General features: G+C 42.0%; 1 protein-coding gene across 6 annotated transcripts in view; it reads left to right on the top strand.

Moving 5' to 3' along the window:
* The window catches only part of NBEA (neurobeachin), an 838,139-nt gene that overhangs the window by 289,033 nt on the left and 529,933 nt on the right, over positions 1-19,173 (top strand). For all 6 annotated transcript variants that reach the window (XM_077298228.1, XM_077298226.1, XM_077298223.1 and 3 more), the window contains exons 16-18: positions 1,974-2,071; positions 9,930-10,022; positions 11,359-11,467. In XM_077298228.1, coding sequence (XP_077154343.1) covers positions 1,974-2,071; positions 9,930-10,022; positions 11,359-11,467 — 300 coding nt within the window. The remainder of the gene's footprint in view (positions 1-1,973; positions 2,072-9,929; positions 10,023-11,358; positions 11,468-19,173) is intronic.

The following is a 19,173-nucleotide window of genomic DNA, read 5'->3' as shown; positions in this document are numbered from 1 at the left end:
GGACACCCGAGCGTGCGCAGGAAATCTCGAGTAACGAGTATATTCGCTCATCACTAGACGCAATGCTTCCCTGGGAATTTTAATATACAAATAACTACTTGAGAAAGGAAAAGGGCAGAATCTCCTAACAGTCTATATTGACCCTTTATTGGGCCTTGCCACAGTCAAACCATTACTCCTGCCTTGTGCCGATGAGAGACAAACACCCAAAAACGTGACTGCAAATGGAGTTTCTGGTTTGGCTTTATATCCTACGTCATGTGACAAGGCTCTTTAAAAATGATATTCTCAAGTTATTAGATTTCTTTATCTAGTAGCCAACATGAAAATAAGCAAATGTGCAAATGACTTGTTTATTTTTATCTGCTGTCAATTTTCTGCAATGAGAGCCTTTATCTTTCATAGTGAACATCCGTTTTCTATGAAGCTTGGCCACTAGTACCTGCCCAGACCCTGTCCGAGTGTGCGCAGTAATTACATTTCAGGACCTATCTCTTGTCCATTTATTTCTATACAACAGTTAACTGCGCACCTCCCTCTCCCGCCTTCTCACCTGACAAGCTGCTGTTACAAGTCTTGCAAAAACAAACTCCAGCTTTGGCTTCTTCAATAGCAGGTCTAATAATCATGGCTCTCACTGTCCGGCACTGTGTGCTTGTTCAAATGCACACTATATGTATTTAATACGATTTCTATGTAAATATAGTGATAACCGTGTAGACTCGGCACTATCACTGATGGCTGCATGTGTTACAGCGCAACTTGTGCTGAGCTTTATAGTTCGACCAATGGCAGAGACAGACTATCGTATAACTCGTGTGAGGATTGCACCGTAAACCTCGTACTGGCTGTCTGCTCTCCTGACCTTGACTGCTGCATATAAATACGTCACGCTCAGGTCAGGAGTGGTGCCGGGCCAGTCTTTCACTCATCGCCCGAGTTATGCGGCTCTCTGTCTCTGCCCTAATACTACAACTCTGCTACTAATCAGAACTGTCACTCAAGGGGAAGAGCCGCCCCTACCAGACAATAGGAAGTGAAGGAGGCTGGAGAGCTGTGTGCTGCTCAAGAGTCCACTTCAGAATAACCCTTTACATGGTTGATATTGACTTTTAGGTTTGCTACATCGATAGATTGCAGTAGAGTTTCTCTCCATTTCCTTTCTTTAGAAGTTATTTGCATATATAAAAAATACAGTACTGTAAAAATAATAGCAGTACCAATATGACTAACCAGATTAATCACTGTTTTTGGTATAAATTATATTACCACATGTCAAACAATTTACTAGTTGGTGCAAAGTTCACATGAGTTCATGAAAAAATACAAAATAATAAATGTAACAGCGGGGGGAGTTGAATTGGTGGGGAATCATTTATCTAACACATTGGCATATCATTGAGTTTGTAGGACACTGTTTAGTTTCACACTTTGCTCAGCCCTTGAGTTGGTCCGGTACTGTTCAATTTCACACCTTGGTCAGCCAGTGTTTTCTTTCACATATCACTAATTTAATTAAACTGAGCTAATCCTAACCACCATCTCAGGTGAGGAGACCAAGACATTATGGTTTAAACTTGGGAAAATCTAAAAAATAAATGGGTTTCACATCCTGCTGTACCCTTTGTTTTCTTCCTTCCTGAATGTGACTGCCATAGTTTGAGGTAACCAGATTCACCTGAGTAGCTTCTTGTCCTGGGTAGTGCCATTGTGAGTAGTTTTGGATTCTGGACAGGAGCATCTCTGCCCAGAATATGCCATGCTGTTTTGTAGGTTGGCATAGTCACTACACCAATGTATCATTGGCACTAATCGGCACCAATGTTGCCAAACTGCTTGGTAAATCAGAATAAACATTCAGTTTCTATAAAATGTCCTTTGCTATATAAAAGACTACATTTCTGCAGCAGAGAACGGTGTGTGAATGTGAGCAGAACACGTGTCATTTGGGATTCTGTCTTCTTTCATTACAGGATGAGAATATTCATGATGTTCTGCAGCTGCTCGTGGCGTTAATGTCTGAACATCCCGCCTCCATGATACCTGCATTTGATCAGAGAAATGGAATACGGTGAGACAAGCCGTAAATGCATTAATTATCTGTTTTTTCTTTCATGCATAGAATCAGAATTGCCAGATAATCACAAGAATAATCTTGTATTCCTGGAAATGATTAGTTTATATTTGTGAACATGAGCTGTCACATTGACGAAAAGTAAAACCAGAAAGTGCCCGGGCATTACACAAAATGGTGTATAATGTAAAGTTCATGACATGCCCACAATGTGCTGCGGTATCTGTCCCCAACCTGACCTCATTTTACCAGTATCTGCTGCTATCTTTTTGAAGGCCACGTTGTGAGCTCTAGCGTATCACATCACCCTCGTGATCCATTTTCTTATTTTTATTGCCACCCAGCCATTCGTTGGCAATAACTGCACTCACATTCAGGTGAATGGCCTTCAGTGTAATATTTTGATGTACTGGATCAACCAGACTGGGAGTTTCTCATTCAGTGCCTCTGTGCTCTGGTGCAGGACCTACTCATGCTCCAATTGAGCATATGGAAAATTAGTGAAGATTGCTTTCTTAGGCCGTGGTCAGACTAGCGTATGGCATCCGATGCGAAAATGCTAATGACCCTCGGCTCCTGCTCTGCTGTGAGCAGGAGCCGAGTCTCATGCGTCTGTGTTCCGAGCCTCTCGCACAGCTGTGGAGGAGGCGGAGAAATGAATTTCTCCATCTCCTTCATTGCCAGGATCAGCATATAACACACATCTGGCTGATGTGTGTTGTCTCACTCGCACCCATAGGTTTATATGAGCCGAGACTCGGCCGGGTGTCGGTGACAATTGCAGCATGCTGCGATTTCACTCGCACATTGAAACCGGCCGAGGAAAAAAATGGTGATGTGAGCTGCCCCATAGATGAATACTGGTCCGAGTGCTATGCGATGTTTTATTGCATAGCACTCGTCCGTATTCATCGCTAGTGTGACCCCGGCCTTAGTGAGAGCCTCACAATGTTTTGGGACAGTTCACTTGTAAGCCCCACTAGGTACCCATAGATTTACTATAGCAATGTAAGTAGGGTTGAGCAAAAAGATTTGCAGGACCCTAATTCAGCAGCCACATTGGTAGTCCTTGGCCACCAGACCAGAACGCTACAAACCTTCTGCTATCTGTCAGCATCCCCAGCGCCTCTTCTGCTTCGTAGACCTGGCATAACATAATTTATTGCAGCATCACATATGCATGATTTTCCCCAGGCCTGCTAAACAGAAGATACATGTAGATGGCGGGCAATTACGGTTAGATACATGTAGATGGCGGACAGTTATAGATAGATACATGTAGGTGGCAGACAGTTACAGATAGATACATGTAGATGGCGGACAGTTATAGATAGATACATGTAGATGGTGGACGGTTACAGATAGATACATGTAGGTGGCGGACGGTTAGAGATAGACATGTAGATGACAGACAGAGATATACATGTAGATGGCGGACGGTTAGAGATAGATATATGTAGATGGTGGACAGTTAGAAATATACATGTAGATGGCGGACAGTTAGAGAAAGATATGTAGATGGCGGACGGTTGCAGATAGATACATGTAGATGGCGGACGGTTAGCGATATACATGTAGATGGCAGACGGTTAGAGAAAGATATATGTAGATGGCGGACGGTTACAGATAGATACATGTAGATGGCGGACAGTTACGGTTAGATGCATGTAGATGGCAGACGGTTAGAATTATACATGTAGATGGCGGACGGTTAGAGATACACATGTAGATGGTGGACGGTTAGAGATAGATATATGTAGATGACGGACGGTTAGAAATAGATACATGTTGATGGTGGACAGTTAGAGATAGATATATGTAGATGGCGGACGGTTAGAGATAGATACATGTCGATGGCAGACGGTTAGAGATATACATGTAGATGGTGGACGGTTACAGATAGATACATGTAGCTGGTGGACGATTAGAGATATACATGTTGATGGTGGACAGTTAGAGATAGATATATGTAAATGGCAGACGGTTAGAGAAAGATATATGTAGATGGCGGACGGTTGCGGTTAGATACATGTAGATGGCGGACGGTTAGAGATATACATGTTGATGGTGGACAGTTAGAGATAAATATATGTAGATGGCAGACGGTTTGAGATATACATGTAGATGGTGGACGGTTACGGTTAGATACATGTAGATGGCGGATGGTTACGGTTAGATACATGTAGATGGCGGACGGTTAGAGATATACATGTAGATGGCGGACGGTTAGAGATAGATACTAGTGATGAGCGAGTGTACTCGTTGCTCGGGTGGTCTCAGAGTATTTGACTGCTCGGAGATTTAGTTTTCATTGCGGTAGCTGAATGATTTACAGCTACTAGCCAGCTTGATTACATGTGGGGATTCCCTAGCAACCAGGCAACCCCCACATGTACTCAGCCTGGCTAGTAGCTGTAAATCATTCAGCTGCAGGGATGAAAACTAAATCTCCGAGCAGTCATAAATACTCGGAGACCACCCGAGCAACGAGTACACTTGCTCATCACTAATAGATACATGTATATGGCGGATGGTTAGAGATAGATACATGTAAATGGTGGGCGGTTACAGATATATAGATACGTGTAGATGGACAGACTGCTAGATGGATACTGGTAGGTGGACGGAACTATAGAGGCAGATACATGTAGATGGACAGACTGCTGGAAAGATACCAGTACATGGATGGTTAGAGATGGTTACATATAAATGGACAGATAGAAAGATACAAAAGAGAGAAATAAGAGAGGATTTTACATATAAATATGTATTTACCTGTTTCTAAATAAATAGGATTATAATGTAATGCATTGCTCAGTAAAGTACTGCAGAATCTGCACAGCTGTAGGGAAAGTGAAGCAGAAAGAAGGACTTGTGTAATAATGGCTGAATGTGGCGTTATGTAACTTAGTTTGTGACAGGTGATCTGCTTAAATTAAAGAAATGTTGTGACAGACCGGCTATAACGCAGCCCATGGTGAGTGGCACACTGTACAGTTTTACCTGCTGACTTTAGGGCTGCTTTACACCACAGTATTTGAGAACAGATTTCCCTTTTAATAGTCCTTGCCAAGAACTTGATTGCATCCTAAGAAGAAGTAACACGACCATGCAGAGATTACTGGTGAAAATCAGCTCATGCAATGAGAAGTCAATACATTTCAAGGGCCTTTTGATGGCTGCCTGCTATTAAAGTAAGCATGTCACTAGGTTGCCCCATATAAACTATATCCTCCACCTTTCAGTCATCTTTAAAAGCACTTCTGCAATTTCTTCATAAGAGCCCAGCTGCCCCACGTACCTAAGAAAATGCCTTTTATCATTGCCTCGTGTCTTATGCTAATTAACACCATCCGATCCCAGCTCAGCACCTCCTCTGTTTCCACAATCGAATTTTCTCCATCTTTGATGTGACTGACATCATCCGCACAGCTTATTGTGCCTGCGCAGCTCTTGTACCCTACTGTGCAGGCACGAGAGTTGAACAGACTACAGATGATGTCGGAGGAGGGCTGTGGAGTCTGTTAGCCAAACCTCCAACGCCTCAATTTTTCTGACTCTGACTCCCCAGCATGGGTCACTACTGAGCATGTGCATAAAGTGCAGCACAGATTCATCTCCACAGCACTGCCTCATTACTGAGCATGTGCATAAAGTGCAGCACAGATTCATCTCTACAGCACTGCCTCACTACTGAGCATGTGCTTAAAGTGCAGCACAGATTCATCTAAACTAAAAGCCCAGATCCTTAGATCAGGAACAGAACAGACATTTATAGGACATTCCAAAAACATACTGATAGGGAATTTAGATTGTGAGCCCCATAAGGGACAGCATTGATAATGTGTGCAAAAACTGTAAAGCGCTGCGGAATATGTTGCCTCTATGTAAATAAAGAGATTATTATTATTATTTCATAACTTTCCCAAATTCTTATGAAAACATTTACAGCATATCCTGCACTGAACTACTGCACCCAATGTATTCTATATTTTAGGAGTCGGTCCATTTTATACCGACTCCACCAACATGGACTCTGATGCCACAGCCCTGTGTAGGAGATGCCAATCAAGGATGGAGGATGGCAATTTCTGGGGCAAAGGAGCTCCAAGCATCGGACCAGATGGCGTTCATTAGCATATAGAGGGGGACAATTACCGTATAAAAGACATTATCTTGGGTTTGTGTCCTGACCTCTTATGTACAAGTAGTAAAGACTGGAGGGTATGTATAACATACTCCTGGCCCACTAGTCAGCTGTGCCCACTGGCCAGTTGTGTCAGTAGACAGGGCGTGGCTTTGGCTCAATTCTAGAGTATGGAATGAAGCCATGCCCACTGGCCAAAGGCATATACAGCTCATACATACCCTCCAGTCCCAGGTCGGAAACTGGTGAATCCACGCAGCGCACAGTGCATGTGCTGTGGGATTCATAAGTCTGAAGTCACACAGAGGGACTGCAGACTTATTGATTGGGATCTGACAACTCCTTTAATGAAAATCTTTGTAACAAGTTCTCGTAAAAAATAATTTTTTTTTGCTTTTAACCCAATTGAAACAAACAGTCCAATATTTTCTACATACTATATACCATTTTAGTTAATTAAAGGGACTCTGTCAGCACAGAATGACTGTTCAAACCAAGTACAGGTGCTCGGGGCTTCACGGCGGGGCCAATCGTTTATATACACCTTCCCACCTGCTTGGTTTTCATCTATCTCCACCCTTCTCTGGCTTTATAGAGCCATAACTGTCAATCAAATAAAAGCGGGTGGAGAAGGAGGGAAAGCAAGCAGGTGGGAAGGTGCATTGTACTGTATGGCCCTCCATGGAGCACCGAGCGCCTGTACTTGGTTTACACAGTCATTCTGTGCTGACTGTCACTTTAATGTCAAACGTGACATACACACGGATATGATCAGTTTCTTTCAGATTGGACTGTGTCCGTGTGTAGATGCACAAACAGAAAAAGAAAAAGCGCTTCATAGGAAAGCGACTCTTAGGTGAAATTATTATAATTATTGGTGTTTGGACTTTCACATTATTGGATTATGCTGGGAGCATAAATTCCGAAAGTGCCTGATGAAAGCCAAGTGATGGACGGCTCACACTTCCTCCCTCTGAATGCCCGTCTGGATTCTGTGACCAAGTGACTGCACACCGACACTGCGATGGATAATGGAATAAAAAAAGGCATCTTATCCAGGGAAAGTGATCTCTGGAGTTGGTAAAAGACTTCTTTATTATTGGTGATACATGGGCAACACCAAAAATACCTGACGGAGGAAATGCTTCTCCCGAAACGCGTTGTTTAACAACTATAATAATGAAGCCTTTTCAGCACTGACTCCACTTTCCTTGTATAAATTATCTGTATTTCTTCCATCATCCATTGCAGTGTCAGTGTGCAGTGACACACCCCCTTGACAAGATGAATGTCATCACCCAGTTGTTTATTTATTTTCAAGATGAATAATAGAGGAACAGCACAAGGCCGAGTCTTCAGCAAATCTGCTTCTCCTAAATTTCATTCTGTCACTTTAAACTAAGACAAAGTGCCGCCGGCGATGACTTGAACGCAACACGATTAATATAAGAAGACACCCCAATAATCACAGTGAAATTAGCAGCTCTACTTATGTGTGGAAATGCCTTACAGTATCGGCTCCACGATATCAGCGCTGGACGCTGCCGACCTACGTAGCCGCGCTCCGTCCTCATGACCTTGGACAATGAAGCTTTCTCTCTTATTCCGACTTGCTGAAATGCTGACTGTAATCTCAAGGACAATAGACCTCTGTCTGTCTAATTCCTGTAGGACAAAGTCACGATTGTTGCGCCGGCCCCGGAGAACAGCGCCGGTTATTTCTTCTAGTGGAGCAAGATAATTATTTGTTGGAAGAATTTCTGTTCTTATTATAACCTCATAATAAGACTTCTGTGGAAGCAATCTAAGTATACAGACAAGACATATTAGGGGCTCTCTGAGCAAACATGGGACGATCTGCATATATTCATACATAGGAAGAATAATATGATATAATAATGTCAGCATGTGCTGCCAGACATGGCAGTCATCCTGTTATTTTTGGAGCTGTCACTGGGGCGTCTTTCTGGCTTCCATTTTGTATAACCTATATATCTCTGCTAAAATAGTTTAGGTTTGATTGAAAAGCTTATTGCTCTGTAGCTTAAAGGAATCTGTCATCACGTTTTTGCTATGTAATCTGAGAGCAGCATGATGGAGGGGCAGAGACCCTGATTCCAGGGATGTATCACTTACTGGGCTGCTAGGAGCAGTTTTGATAGAATCCTTATTTTCAATGCTGTAGCTGAGCTAAGACTTCTGGGCTATTTATAACCCCACCCACACCACTGATTGGCCAATCAGTGGTGTGGGTGGGGTTACACAGACTATTCTGACTGCTGTGTACTTGAGATCTAGTCCTGTAGTGATAATTCTCTGCTGATAAAACACTGATTGTATTGAAACTGCAACACACGGTCTAATCAGTGACACATCCCTGAAATCAAGCTCTCCGCTTCTACATCATGCTGCTCTCAGATTAAAAAGCAAAAAAACTGCTGACAGATTCCTTTCAATAATGTTCCTATATCAGTGTATCTTATTGCATCCTGTCATATTTATTTTAATATATAAACTTGAACATTTATATTGCATATATTTTGGCATAAAGACACCTGTCCACACATCTAGCATTGCTCTATTTTTGAAAAATAAAAAATTTTGGAGAATTTTTTCTTACTAATCTATGGCATGACGTTTCTTTTATAGAAATGTAAGAATAAATTAAAAACTGGGTGTTACCAGATGGGGGATTTGTCCGCTGCACACTGACACTGTCCAGTCAGTGATGATTGTACTTTACTATGTAGGGATAACAAGGCGGATGGTAACACCCAGTTGTCAAGTTAATCTGACTTATTATAAAAGATGCTCCAAAATGGTTATTTTGTGCAGAATATGCAGGTGATTTTCAATGAGACACTAACACAGGGAAAAATAAGAACTTTTTTTATTCTTCTTAATGTCAAAATAAAAATACATAAAGTAAAAAATTTAACAAAAACTGGACTCCTGTATCTGATCCCAAAGGTAAAACTGAAGTCCTTTGCTCCATTCCTCTCCTCCCTCTCATCAGTACCAAAATATAGGTTAGGACCTTGTACCATACGGCAGGAAACAAGGCAAGGAGAAATTTTAACTTTGTTTTTTTTTTTATTTTTTTTTTAAAAACCGTTTGGTAACCTTTCCCGTGATGACAAGTGATTGCTGAAATGTGATCTCCATAGAGTGGACAGAGTGAAATTTGCAAGATTTCTGGATTATTTTGAAGGGGTTGTCCAGGCTTGGGACAAATGTCAGCAGTAACACTATGTGATGGAAAACTTCTGAACTGTGACAGAATGTGGTGTGCACTGTTGCAATTCCCCACTATGGCCGGTGCCAGTGGGTGGTCACGTGACGACATGTATGTGACCACCCAGTCATCTTCTCTCCATAGACGTGAATTGAATAAAGTGGGAGACGTCTAGTCTGCATGTGACCTCAAGTATGCAAATTATACACATGTGGTCATGTGATACCACACCCCCCTTACATCAGCGTTGTGCCAGTTTATGCACCATGTGTTGTCGTGATTCTGCAATCTGCAGTCACATATAATGACTGCACACTTTGTCCCATGCCTGGACTATCCCTTTAATATAGAAAGGTACATGTGAAAAAGAATCATAAAAAAATATATTAAACATAGAACATGTAGTGTTTCTGCCATCTTGATCATTGATATGTTTTGCTACATGGAAAATAATTGCCGTTGTCTTTTTTTAGGGTAATTTATAAGCTACTAGCATCTAAAAGTGAAAGTATCCGAGTGCAGGCTCTGAAAGTCCTTGGATATTTTCTAAAGCACCTAGGTCATAAGTAAGTATTGCTGTAATGTGTCCTCCTGATATAATATGATAGATTCTCGGCATTGCTGCATTCTATATAATTTCTTAGATTCCTGTTATAAATACATTGCGGCCTCTCCTTATGGAAAGTGTTCCTTTTAATAGGCTATGTGCACACGTTTAGGAATTTTTGCGTTTTTTTTCCGCTATAAAAACGCGATAAAACCGCAAAAAAACCGCATACATTAAGCATCCTATTATTAGAATGCAATCCGCATTTTTTATGCACATGCTGCGTTTTTTTCCGCTGCGGAATCGCCTTCTGGAAAAAAAAACGCAGCATGTCCATTAAAGTGCGGAATCGCGGCGATTCTGCACACATAGGAATGCATTGATCCGCTTACTTTCCGCATGTGGCTATACCCACCATGCGGGAAGTAAGCGGATCATGTGCGGATGGTACCCGGGGTGGAGGAGAGGAGACTCCTCCAGGCCCTGGGAACCATATCATTGTTAAAAAAAAAAGAAAGACTTAAAATAAAAAAATCGTGATATTCTCACATTCCGGCGTCCCACGCAGCTTTCCTGCTCCTCGCGACGCTCCCGTTCCCAAGGGTGCTTTGCGAAAATGACCTGTGGTGACGTGCGGTCTCGCTACGTCATCTGGGGTCATGCCGCAAAGCATTACTGGGACCGGAGCATCGCGAGGAGCAGGAAAGCTGCGCGGGACGCTGGAAGATGAGAATATCACAATTTTTTTTTTTTTTTTTAACATTCTATCTTTTTACTATTGATGCTGCATAGGCAGCATCAATAGTAAAAAAAAAAAAAATGGTCACACTTGTCAAACACTGTCTGACAAGTGTGACCAACCTGTCAATCAGTTTTCCAAGCGATGCTACTGATCGCTTGGAAAACGCTAGCATTCTACAAGCTAATTACGCTTGCAAAATGCTAGTGTTTAGCAGGAATACGCATGCCAATTCTGCATGCGATATACCCGCGGCAGGAGTTGCAGAAATTTCCGCGGCAATTCTGCAACGTGTGCACTTAGCCTTAATGTCAGAAAACTTGTGCCCTATCATAGTGGCGTGATGACGGACGTTTTGATTGGTGAAGGTGCGGGCGCTAAAATCGGGACTGGAATGGGGAACAGTGATGAGCTGAACGCTTCTGCTCCTTGCTTTCCGTGACCTACCCCCTGCTGATCACAACTTCCACCATGTCACTATGACATAGCAAATGTGTTTGAAGCTTCAGGTCACTTTGGAGTCACCCCTTCAGCGTATTTTATGGAAATAATCTGCTACTTAACAATGGAAGTTTCCTGATTGCTTACACTTAACGTCGTCTTCTTCTCCTTCCAGACGGAAAGTTGAAATCATGCACACTCACAGCCTCTTCACGTTGCTCGGAGAGAGACTGATGCTGCATACGAATACAGTGACAGTAACCACATACAATACCCTCTATGAGGTGCGTTGGGTCTATGCCAATATCTTCAGTAAATTGTTAACAGATCCTGGTAAAAAATATATATATATTGCCTGGGTGTCAATATAGGGGTATTGCCATCTCCAAGATACTATCCCACTATGTAGTAGGTGTAATAATATTAGAAAATACTCCCACTTAGAAATGTAGTATAGTTCTTCTGATGCGCTATGTCGCTTTCCTCATGTGCAGGGCATTGCCGTAGTTTAGGTATCATGAACCAAAGGTAGAACTTTTTTCAGCTCACCCTTAGTTGATTCCCAATGAATTTCACGTGACGAAGCCCAGGATCACGTCTCTGTCAGACGTAGAGGCAAGGTGGATGTAAGTAAGAAAGACCCAGCATCGGCAGATAAAAGGATAGTTTTCATTGAAGCTATTAAAAGTAAGACGTTTGGTGTGACAAAAGTAATGAATGTGGGCGAAATGTGTGAGGTGCCAGGAGAATGGAAACTGGGCACGTTTCGATCACTTGGCGTGTTCTTAAACTCCATTTTATAAATCCTAATGGTTGTACAGACATACTAATGTACATTACATAAGGTACTGGTAGTGCTAAGGTGCTGTCGATCTAATAAAATAGAACTACTTTTACAATCGACAACTGCACCATGTCAGTACATAAGAACGTAAGAAATCCCATAAATCTTGCTTGCATCTATGGTGCCAACCTCCGCAGCAAGGCAGGGGTGTCATTGTGAAACAAAATAAGGGGAAGGGTCAGCGCCTTTTCTGACTCTCTCCCAACTTGCTCTGTATAAATAACTCAAACCCTATAAAACAAAACCCGGGTACTTATGTGGCATCATGATTGTGTGTCTACATGAATACTGTACATTCTGAGTAGATGCCATTACTCTATTCTCACTTTTTGTTTGTGACCTGAATTTGTTTTTGTTTCCTTTTAAATAAGATACTAATAAAATTATGACTCTTTAACTGGGAGAGATAAGCCTATTGTGGCCCAATCCCACCAATGTCAGAGGATTTAAAGGGCCGTTTACACCAGCCAACCGGTGGCACTAAGCGACCTCGGATCAGCTACTTGTGTGGACTGTAATCTGTAATAGATCGCTCCGTGTGCACAGGCTGCCATTATTATTGCAGGTTGTGTTTACAGAGGACGATGTGCTGCCGAGAATGAGTTTTTTTTTGGTTTTTTTAGGCAAAGGAACAGATCATTTCACCCAACGAAAGATCTGTTTCTCGTTCATCAGGTGATCGGCAGCTTGTTTAGACTGCATGATTATAGAATCGTGCGGTAATCATGTAGTGTAAATGCTCCCTTAGTCTAGGGCTGCATTCACACACCGTAGTCTTGCTGCAGCTTTTAACCACGGCAGCACTGTACCACTGAAGTATTTTGGAAAGTGATCTGTGGTTGCCATGATGTAAGACAATTTCTGTCATCATCCTGAGTTCAGTGCTGCTAACTCCTACACCCTCATATTAAACAGTATCTATAACCTTAACCCAAGAAAAAAAACAATATGAGCATATAACCTATAGTAAGTAACTGATAATAGTACATGTAAATAACATGGGGTACGTAGTTAACACTATTTTGATTTAAAAAAAAACCCATATAATCCATCCCACTGCGACAAGGTGACCCAATCAGGACGGTCCTATCCTGTCTCTAGTATTAAGATCTTGCATCATCTCAGCCGACCACAATAGCTATAGCCTTACAGAACATTTGACATGTCAGAAGTTTTGATTGTTGAGGGTCCAGTTGCTGGGACCCCCTCAGATCAGTAAAACAATGTACCATTTAGCACAGTCTCCTTAAAGAGCAGATTCTGTGGTTTGAGGACTCATAAACTTTCTATCGATGTGTGCACCGCACATTTAAAGCCGAGGGGGCAGAGAGCTTAGCTGAGCACCTCTGCCCTTTCGTTTTAGTAATTGGTGAGGTTCTTTCTTTGCACCCAGTCCTCCAACAATCAAAACTTCTGACATGTCAGAAGTTTATTAAAACGACAACTACCTTTTAACCTCCTGAATCTGTTCCACCGCTCGCTGACTGTTGTGGTTTCCAGTGAGCAGGTATAATCCACATCGTCTTATATATTGTGCATTTTTAACATTTGTCGGAAATAAGCCAGGTCAATACCTTAATTGTAACTGGGTACACCATTCTATTTTTTTCATCAAAGCAGTGACATTTATGTATCGATGTACTTGTGAATCACCATGACTTGTTACCCTCGTATCGGTCTAAAAGGTTTATAAAGATCTCCCCTTTCGTTTTATCTTTTGGGCAGGAATCGTTATTCTGGTGCTTTTGTAAGTGTATAGGATAGAATGGCTCGTAGACAATACTCGAGCTTTGTGTATACTGTGTACATATATATTGCTTCATCTTTTTTTAGAGAGAAGATGCTTTGTTTTCCATAGGGATTCGAGAGATTGGAGCTCACTGTAGCAGTGGGATCTAATATCAAGTGAAAGGTTTTACCATTGTCCCACAACATGTTTGTTTTCGCCCTCTATGCCAAAGTTTGTGTGTCTGTATGTATACGCTGCAGTTTTCTTCTGTAGATGTATGCGCTCCGGTTTTCTTCTGTAGATGTTTAATGTCTGTCTCCTCCGTGCATCATTTTTTCTGAACCATGATTTTTATTATTATTATTATTATTATTATTTATCTTTTTCTGATGTGCGCTATGTTTGTATCATTGGGCAATCTCATTATCTTATTCCTTCTGTCATTCAAATCTTTTACGATCCATTATCTAGCATTGTAATGTAATGGCATAGAGGATGTCGTCTGCTGCTGTATGACTGCAATAGTCATGTTTATTCATCAGTTTTCTGGTAGAAGGGCCTGGGACATGTATATTCCAGTAGCTTGAACTTGCCTGGTCAGAAACATGCGTGCTTGGATCCATCCAGTATGTATTTTAGTAGGCACAGGACAAAAATGGTTAGCCAGACAGTTTTTAATGCAGCCTCAAATGGTTTAATTACAAAGCCCACACAAAATCTAACAACTTTTATTTGTAACTAATCAAATATGAAGCATAGGCATGATAGAAATATATAATAGAAAAGTATGGGAGGCTGAGATCCATGACACCCAGGAAAACAGTAGACTATGAAGTTATAAGTATATCATAAGTAATCATTCATATACAAATCCATATGTATATAATAGAGTTAATCTGACTGGAGGCCCAAGAACTAACTGCATAGATGTATGCATATAAAAACCAACAAATAGTCAAATCACAGTAAAGCTCAACATTGGTTTGAATGAGAGTGAAAGATGATAGTAAATCAACAACAGATCGGGGGGGCCTGGACCAGAATCCCAATGCCTGTTTGTCTTTGGCTTCTTCCACTATGTATATTTGTGAATATATATTCATATACCCCCTAGAAGAAGCGAACACAAAACGCGCATTGGGGTTTAGGTCCAGGCCCCACAAGTCTCTTATACTGATTTGATATGATCATTCACTCTCATTTAAGCCACTGTTTGGCTTTATTATGACTTTATCATTTGTTGGTTTTTCTGTGCATGTATCTATGTAGTTGGCTCTTAAGCCACCAGGCCTATTATTTCCAATACGATATACTTGTAAATCCATAGTCCATTGCTTTCCTGGGTAGGATAGATGTGTGTGGGAGAGCCTTTGATGTACTCAGCCATTTATAGGTATTCGTTTCATTACAAACTTGGCTATGCTACTTTTGAGGTTGAATGTCTGCCAAATTCACCAGCTATCTTGTGTGTGGACGTGTTTCAGACTCGAGGTCCATTTACACTGGAAGATTATCCTGTATGAACAATTTTTCCTTGGATTGATCTTTTCATGATATTCATACAGTCTAAAGAGATTGCTGATCTCCAATGGATGCGCAATGCTCCTGTTTGTCAGGTGAAATGATCTTTTCTGCTGCACTAAAGATCAACTTTCATGGCAGGACATCATTCTGTATTATTAAGAGCAGTGACAATCTATGTGATCTGAATAATCTAATACAGATCATTGATTGCACATCCTAGGCTATTAAACGGCCATAAACTGGCGGTTTTTCTTGCAGCACATTGCGCAGTGTAAATGGACCTCTTTTCCTAACAGCAGATGTGGGGAAAGCGTAAGATTGGGCATGTTTAATTTCAGCATGCCCAATCATTTTGTTTTCATGGGAAATAAGCACCCACCAGTTATATCAGGCAGCACCTTATTCACCTGTTCACCTATGAACTTGCTCGACCTCAGCCCTATTAATTTTCTATGTGATGGCTGACAAAAAGGTTCCCTGCTATCTCTGGCAGTCATAAAGAATATCATGGAGGGGAGTTTGCACGTATGTGCAGCCGTTCCGGCTATCCGTAGGTTATCCCACATGCCACCATGCCCCGGGATAACTTACTATTTTGGGAATAATCCTTGAAGGAATATGGGAGTTATTGAAGCTGCAGAGAAAAGACTCCGGCGTACCCTGACTAATGGGGTTCTTGGGGTCTCTGCATATTAAAGACCCCGAGGTTGTACTTCTCTGTGGATGCAGTGGTTAGTTCCTTGCTATGAGAATGTATTTGACCTCCGCTATATACATTAGGTCTGAGCACTCGGTCATTTTACGGATTTGTAAAGGATATTGCTGAATATCATCTGACAACATTTCCTTCTCACGCTCCTTTCCAGTTATGTGCTTGTGGCAGTCACGCTACTCCTCCTGACTTTATGTAAAAATATTCAGCTATTCTTGGAATTCGCCCAGGATTTTATCATTCCTTCCTCTTCACTCTCCTTACAACAAAGCCTCCATTTTAAAGATGGATCACAGATCACTAATTTGCTCCTTAAAGCTCCAGTATTGCCGCTTGCGTGATTAAATTTGATATTGGTTTAGTCAAATGCGCACAAAGTGCTCCGAAACCAGTATGACTGAGAACGGATCTGTCTGTAACAATTATAAAGTATGTGACAGGAGGAGAAATTGGTGACATTAATCTCAATAATTACATCCATAGCAGTTACACTCCCCCAGTCCTGATGAAGCAAGACGGCCGGAGAAACTGCTGTGCTGGCTCCTGGGATCCCCTGCCGCCGCTGCTCCTTGTTTTTTACCTTATGTTCCCTGTTTGGTTTCTCATGTTCTTGTAAATCCTCACGCCGCACATTAGGGCATCGTCTTATCATTATACGGGCTAACAAATTGTGCCCATAGCTCAGTGTGTTGGGCAGGGGCTTTTGCCTACAAAGCAGTGGACCTGAGAAGGCTGCAAGCACCGTATGGTCTAATGACCTGCCGGAATAACAAGACTAGCTTGGCTGTGAAATAGGGGATGAAGCCCCCTATAGCAGTCATATTAGTACTGTACGTTTTATTGGGACAGTTCGTTAGAAAATTACTTCAGATGCAAATGATGGGGCTTTGGTGAGTTCTTGGCGAGGCTCAATTCTACAGGGTGGGCCATTTATGTGGATACACCTGGGTGGGCCATTTAGAAAGTTGGATCCAAAATGGACGACTTCAAATTTTCCCCACTCATTAGTGTGGGTGATACCTGCTGCAAGATTGGATTCTGATGAAAATCTGCAAGGAAAAAAATAAGCAACATGTGCGTGAGACTTCAGGAATCTCATTCACTTTGTAGGCATTAGGAAATATTTCCATTTTTGTGCAAAACTGCGCAGGGAAGAAAACGCAACATGTGCACATAGACTATCCACCTTCACCGTGATAAGAGTATTTTGGGGGTGACTGACACATGTTAAAGATATGTTTTCTCAACTGAATACCCCTTAAAGGGAATCAGTGATTGTGTTTTTGCCCGCAGTATTGAATCCAGTGATGTCACTTATTGGGCTGTCTGCTGCTATGATAAAATCCCTGTTTTATCTGCTGCAGATGTATCAGAGCTCTGAATGCTGAGCTGTGTATAACCCCTCCCATACCACTGATTGGGAGCTTTCTGTGTACGCTGTGCATAGGCAGAAAGCAGATCATTAGTGGTGGGGGGTAGAGTAATACAAAGCTCAGAGGACTACAAGGCAGCAGGTTTACTAGTCCTCTAGTGATAACCTGCTTATAAGCAGCCGAGTAAGTGACACACAGCTGGAATCAGGGTCTCTATCTTTACATTATGGTAAAGTGGCAAAGACCGGGTGACAGATTCCCTTTAAAGGAATGGTCTAAAGATTTTTATTATAAGTAACAGTTTTGGAAACGTGCCAACAATTTTGTCTGGCCCATTTTTATGGGTTTTGTGAGAAATTATTGCCTTTTTTCAGTTTTTTTTTGTGTTGTTCCAATACACACAAAGGAAATATGTGTATAACAACACCTGTATGATTGCCATGATTTTCTAGGAGAAATGCTTCATTTTCTGGAACAATTTCCAGGGTGCCAACACTTTCAGCCATGAGTGTATTTTACAGCAGACCATGATATTCACTGCATTATAGGAAATTTCTCTGCTTAGATGTTGGGCCTTATACACTAAGCTAGATGGATATTGGGTGTAGTGAATGAGTTAATGCTCAGGAGCAGCCCCAGCATAGCAGGGATGTATAGCCGGGAAGGTTAAATCTGACACTTTTTCGTGCCTCTATTATACCGTACTCCTTGTCTTTAGCTTTTTGGTAAGAACGTGGCTCTCTAGCATTTACACAATGTGATGCACATGACCTTTAAAACTTAACAGGGTTTTTTTTTCTCACGCTCTTCTCCAAGGCATACGTGTTAGGAAATTAGCGGCAGCGTTTAATGCCTGTTTCATTCTGTGTCAGATTGTATACAGTGTAGACACTAATGTTGATTTCTGCCCTTACGAAATGGTGTTGATTAAAACCTGTGAAGACAAGTCCTTCCATTTGTTCAGTGTAATCTCTCTGAATAATGAGAAAGCCCAGATAGAATTTTATTTTTGGGATTGTAACAATAATTCGCAAGCAATTCCATCTTCCGATGTCCGCACTCAACACTTAAGCGTCTTAAAACCACAAAGCAGCGCTGAGATACCGCCCATCATCACCTGCCTCTTCTACATAATACCAATTTGCGTGAATTGTGTATCCTAAGCCATGTTCTTATGGACATATAGGTCTCATCCATTTACACAGGGATACCACTCATGCCAACTGTCCAGAATTTGCCAGAACAGACCCGGTAAATTTGTCAATGACGGATTACAGCTTTAAAGGGGCGATCCACTACTAGGACAACGCCTTCCTGATCTAAATGTTTGACCCCGATAAAATAAAAAAACCTACACTCACCTTCCGTGCCGGCGCCGTTCCAGCAATGTCGGCAGACGCGTTCCCGAGGATGCCATGCTGCTGTTGACACGTGACCCTGGCGCCCAGTGAGCGCTGGCGTCACTGTCCCCACCTCCTGTCGAATTGATCATGATGAGCAAGTCAGAGATCAGCTGCAGCCCGGACTTCATCTTCATGTTCGATTTGTCTGAAGGAGGGGTCAGTGACGTCAGCGCTGATTGGGGGTCGGTCTCGCGTGTCACGACAACCGCAGTTACCGCGTGGGATCCCCAAGGAGATCGAGTGCCCACACCGTTGGGACGGCTCCAGTATGTGAGGTGGGCATAAGCTTTTTTATTTTATGGGGCCCAAGCGTGGGTAATGAGCAGGGGTTGGCCATGTAGTGGAAATCTTCAAGTGCAATGCCGTCCTATGCCCAAGAGTGACGCCGTTTCTAGAGAAAAGGGA

This window comes from Ranitomeya variabilis, chromosome 3 (assembly GCF_051348905.1).
Source record: "Ranitomeya variabilis isolate aRanVar5 chromosome 3, aRanVar5.hap1, whole genome shotgun sequence".
Lineage (NCBI taxonomy): Eukaryota > Metazoa > Chordata > Amphibia > Anura > Dendrobatidae > Ranitomeya > Ranitomeya variabilis.
This window is presented reverse-complemented; position numbering and strand designations above follow the sequence as displayed.